This window comes from Otolemur garnettii, unplaced genomic scaffold (genome assembly GCF_000181295.1).
Source record: "Otolemur garnettii isolate 467f Iridium unplaced genomic scaffold, OtoGar3 scaffold00063, whole genome shotgun sequence".
NCBI lineage: Eukaryota > Metazoa > Chordata > Mammalia > Primates > Galagidae > Otolemur > Otolemur garnettii.
Genome location: NW_003852458.1, coordinates 7,040,302 through 7,045,503, shown reverse-complemented (window position 1 = coordinate 7,045,503; position 5,202 = coordinate 7,040,302). Strand labels below are relative to the sequence as shown.

Genomic DNA, 5,202 nt, shown 5'->3' with positions numbered 1-5,202 from the left:
TTTAATAAAGTCATGTTTCAGTTGTATATGTGTGCATATGTTCACATACTAAGTTGTAATGCAAAACATGCTTTTTAAATAAAGATATATAGTCTGGCCCCCCAAAAAGAAATTTTGTTTTTTGTTTTTAACAAGGGCAAAGGTTGGGCAAGTGAGACCAAGGGAATCTTTTTTAACTGTTTTAAGGTAGAAGAAGAAACAGCATATTTAAATAGAAATTATCTAAGAGGTGTCTTTGAAATAACTTGAGTTAAAGAATATCACACCAGCCACCATCTCCTATTCGGCATCATGGCCACCCTCAGACTCCTTGTGAAGCCGAAGATTATCAAAAAGAGAACCAAGAAGTTTATCCGGCGGCAGTCAGACCCATATGTCAAAATGAAGTGTAACTGGAGGAAACCCAAAGGTATTGACAACAGGATTCAGAGAAGATTCAAGGGCCAGATCTTGATGCCCAACATTGGTTATGGGAGCAACAAGAAAACAAAGCATATGCTGCCCAGTGATTTCCAGAAATTCCTCGTCCACAACATCAAGGAGCTGCAAGTGCTGCTGATGTGCAATAAATCTTACTGTGCAGAGATTGCTCACAGGGTTTCCTCCGAGAACTGCAAAGCCATCATGGAAAGAGCAGCCCAGCTGGCCCTCAGAGACCAATCCCGATGCCAGGCTGCACAGTGAAGAAAATAAATAGACTGCTCATGTGCACATTCTATTCATGTTTAAATAAAACCATAAATACTGCCATCTGGCATTTTCCTTCCAAAAAACAACAACAACAAAAAAGAATATCACACCAAGAAAATTCAATCATGAAAGGAGACTTGGGCTTCTCACCAGAAGAAAATTCCCTTATGCCCTTGGTAACCAATTCCTTACCTCCTTAGAGGTAACCACTTAACTGATTAATCAGAGGGTAGCTTAGTTTTGCCTATTCTAGAACTTCATATAAATCACATCATAAACTATGTGTTCCTTTATGTCTGACTTATTTCACTCAGCACAATCTTTCTGAGACTTATTTATGTTGTTGCATGTATCAGTAGTTTTTTTTTTTCCCTTTTTATCACCAACTAGTATTCCATTGTGTGAATATACCACATTGTTGATTTCTCTGTTGGTGGACATTTGAGTTGTTTTTGATTTTAAGCTATTCTGACTAATGCTGCTATGAAAGTCTTATATGAATTATTTTGTGGACAATATTTTCATTGATCTTAGCTAGATGTATAGAAATAGAATTGCTGATAATAGGGTAGATGTGTGTTTATAAGAAACTACTAAAATGTTCTGAAAATGGCTATAATTTTCTGCTCTCACCACCAATGTACAATAGTTGCACATCCTCATCAATATTTGCTATTGATATTATTAATATTTTAAGTCTATCCATTCTAATGGATTAAAATTGTATCTCAAGGACCCTGCTAAAAACAATTTTAGTACTTGTGGACATCTAAATTTTGTGATTTTTAAAATGTGAAATAATGGTGATAAAACTCATATTTTTCTTTACCTGCTTTATAACAAAGGAAAAACTGTTTCTCCATGTGAAAGGAGTAATTCATCTAGGAAGATTTGTAATGAGAAGTCGAGATGTTGTACTGACAACAACTTTTGTGGATGACATAAAAGCTTTGCCAACTACCTATGCAAAGGGAGAATATTATGGCTTCTTGGAAACCTATGGAACCCACTATAGTAGCTCTGGGTCGCTAGGAGGCCTCTATGAGCTAGTCTATGTTTTGGATAAAGCTTCTATGAACAGGAAAGGTAGGCCTAGAAATAGAACTCTGACTTCAAATGCTGTTTTGACTATTCTTTTCACTATCTCTTTCAGTAGTTAAAGTCTTTTTTTTTTTTTATTGAATGGTAACTATGTACATTAATGCACTTCTGGGGTACAGTGTGGGGTTTTAGTAGTTAAAGTCTTAAAGAATAAAAAGTCGTGTAAGCAGCTCCTTTGAGAGAGCTCCCTTCCCACCCTTTAGTACCCAAAATACTCTGAAAAGAAGGCTGATTTCCATCTTGAATAAGCTGACTTGCTCATATACTACTCAGCAGCATTGAGAGTTGTACTAAATTTTATTGCAGCTTAATGTCTGTTAGAAGGTGATGCTGATTTTAGTGAAACACTACTTAATGGGGTACAGAGAAATAATTTATATACCATATTCATTAATTAGTAAACTAGATCAATTTGTATGTGGCAATTATCTTTCAAAGTATACTTCAGTATTGGAGGGAAAATATTGTTCTATATTTACTCTTAGATGGTATGGAAGAAGCAAAGTTACCCTATGAATCTAAAACCTTGAAGCAAAGATTGAGAATTAGTTTTACTTCAAATGATGACAATTCTCATCACAGGGTGGTTGTTGAACAGGGTCCATGTTAAACAGGTTTCTGGCCATACCTGAAATCGGGGAGAAGGACCATGGCTGATCATCAAGATCTGACGTAGGTAGAGAATAAGCTGATGTACTGCATGGTTGCCCTCCTAGCCTAAGGGGTTCATCAGACACTTTTAGAATGAAGTAGATACTATTCTACTAAGCTTTAATCATCTGTTTGTGAGAGTGACTATGGCTAGGTTATAAAGTTCCTTAAGGAGGTGATGGATGCCAGCATATCTCCTCTCTGCCTTTCTGTTAGTGAGTGTGTCTCTTAGGGAAGAAAATGTCACTAAAAGCCACTTTCAATGGCTCTTGTGGGGTCAGGTGTCGAGTGAAGAGTAGAATATAACTGATCTTAAAGCTTGATGATATCCCCATAGTCCATATGTAGCAGGAAAATGTGCCACACGGAGAGAAAGAATCACCCAAACACCTCTGTTTGTAAGAGGAGGGGGCTTTATTCCAGCCAGCAGAGCTTCAGCAGACAAGTGTTCAAGATGGCTGAGCTCCCCATCAGCTCTGTCCCTGTTCTTTTATAGGACTCACAAGTAGGCAGACAAAGGATCAATCATACTGTCTCCTTATTGGAGGTCTTAAAGCATTGGCAGGATTTACAGAAAAAGGAGCAAGCAGTAGTTTCAGGGTTCCAGGAAGCTAAGTATTTACAAATTCTTAAGAGCTGAGTCACCATAGAGAGGGCTTTGCAGGAGTGTCCTTAAGTTTCTGTAAGAAGCCCTTTTGTCCTTCCAGAACATACTTTCCTGGGTATCCTCTCTCAAGTAAGTATTCGATGGATGAAAAAATATGACATGGCCAGAACCAACTGCTCTTGACACCTCAGTCTTGTCTCGGGCAGGTAGCGCTTCCTCAGAGGGCAGTCTCTTCCCTGTGTTGTCTCACAGGGCAACATCTGCAGCATGGTGAGGTTGCTATGAGCCCCACTTGGTAGGCTGTGTTGATAAAGATATCAAATAGGGGATGGGCACAAGAGGACTGCAGTTTGAGTAACTGAAAAATTAGAAGACAAAAGGCTCAGCAAGGGCGATCAGAAGCCAAGCACCCTCATTCTAGGAGTTACTTTGGGGTGATGGGAATTCCATAAGCTGAATGCTTTAATCCTGGATAAATCAGAGCTTTCCACTTAAATCTATTTAGCTTTTGGCCTCAATAGAGAAGGATGATTAGGTCAACCCTAGTACCCATGACGAGGTCATCTTTCTCACCTCTCCAGTGCCAGTACCTAAAGATCAAGCCATTGGGATGCCTGGACTTGGAATTTTCCACTGCTGAGTCAGAGAATTTAAGTCCTTGGGGATCACCTGGGTATTTTTTCATCTTATCTTCAGAATCAAGGTCTTCATGTTTCCTAAGGATAAGACTGGAAATCTAGAATTCTGGATTCCTGGCATAGTCTTCCATTTTTATTCTCCCTCTTCCTTTCCCAGGGGAAATTCCACCTAATAATTTTTAATGTCTAATTTCTAACTAATTATGGGTGCACAAGATATATTTGTTGGATAAATGAATGACTAAGTGCCCCCAGATATCTACTGTAGCATTCATTGTGGAACTCTGAGATTAACTTAATTTTTCTCTTTCCTTTTTTGTAAAGCATTTTGGCTTCCAGGACATATAATCACATATTTGTGTGTGTGTGTGTGTGTGTGTGTGAGAGAGAGAGAGAGAAAGTCATGTACATAAGCCATCTGTCCAAAGTGATGAATCAGCTACCTTAATGATGAACTGTCTTCCAAAGAGAAACAAGAGATTATGATGCATCTTATGACCAAATTATAAAGTTGATATAGAGAAGTGCTCAATACCCAGAAGGCTCTAGAGTCAAATCCAAGCCTGGCTCACAACTAGCTGAGTAATTAGCTATCAACGGGTACTTAACTGCCTGTGATTCCATATGGTCACATGCAAAATGAGGATAATAATAATACCTCATAAGGCCAATGCAAGAATTAAATTAGTTAATACATACAAAAATGCTTAGAATAATGCCAGGCATGAAATAAGCATTCAATTCATTTCAAACAGTATTGGCCCCCTTCTATGGTATTAGAGATAAAGGACCTCACAATAACCACCATAGTCTGATCTTCATCCCTTTTAACCAAGTGGTAAATGTAATGTGTCCTTTGCCATTAAATTGATAAGCAAAGTTAAAAGGAGTCAACTAGATTCTACATATGAGGACAAAGCAGAGCAAACATGACCTTGCATTTGAATCATGTCTAAAAATCTAAGTGTGTTTCTTAAAAATTGTAATTTATTTTTGATGTGATAGATATTATCTAACAATTTTCAAATAAATACATGAAACAGGTGTTGAACTGAGAGATATAAAAAGATGCCTTGGGTATCATCTGGATTTGTCTGTGGTGTTGTCTGGAATCTCAGCTGAAGCTAACATCAATAAAACCGATTGTTTAAAGAGAGGTGAAGGTAGAACTGGTAAGTATGGCTTAACTTAGTAGGTTTTCAAAAGCTGGGGGTAGATGGTAATGAGTACTGCCCTCTCATAATGTCTTCCCTCCTTTTTATCTACCCTCTTTGTTCAGTAAAACTAAAGGTGCTTAAAATCTGTTTCATCTTTGCCGTAGTTTCCCAACCATGATAAACACAGATAGCCCACGGACACATACTCATCCGTATCACTACAGTGCAGGTTGTAGGGTGCACAACTCTAGGGGTGTTCTTCACAGCAGAATCATTGCAGATTTGAACATTTATCATGGCAAGTGTAGAAGGCCAATGGTAAAAAAAGTATTTTGAGGAAAAGTTTCCTTTTCTCCTT

General features: G+C 38.1%; 1 protein-coding gene and 1 pseudogene across 1 annotated transcript in view; both read left to right on the top strand.

Moving 5' to 3' along the window:
• C9 (complement C9) overlaps nt 1-5,202 on the top strand; it is a 57,033-nt gene that overhangs the window by 37,304 nt on the left and 14,527 nt on the right. The window contains exons 7-8 of the mRNA XM_003792989.3: nt 1,536-1,776; nt 4,731-4,859. Coding sequence (XP_003793037.2) covers nt 1,536-1,776; nt 4,731-4,859 — 370 coding nt within the window. The remainder of the gene's footprint in view (nt 1-1,535; nt 1,777-4,730; nt 4,860-5,202) is intronic.
• On the top strand, nt 7-757 carry LOC100945793 (annotated as a pseudogene).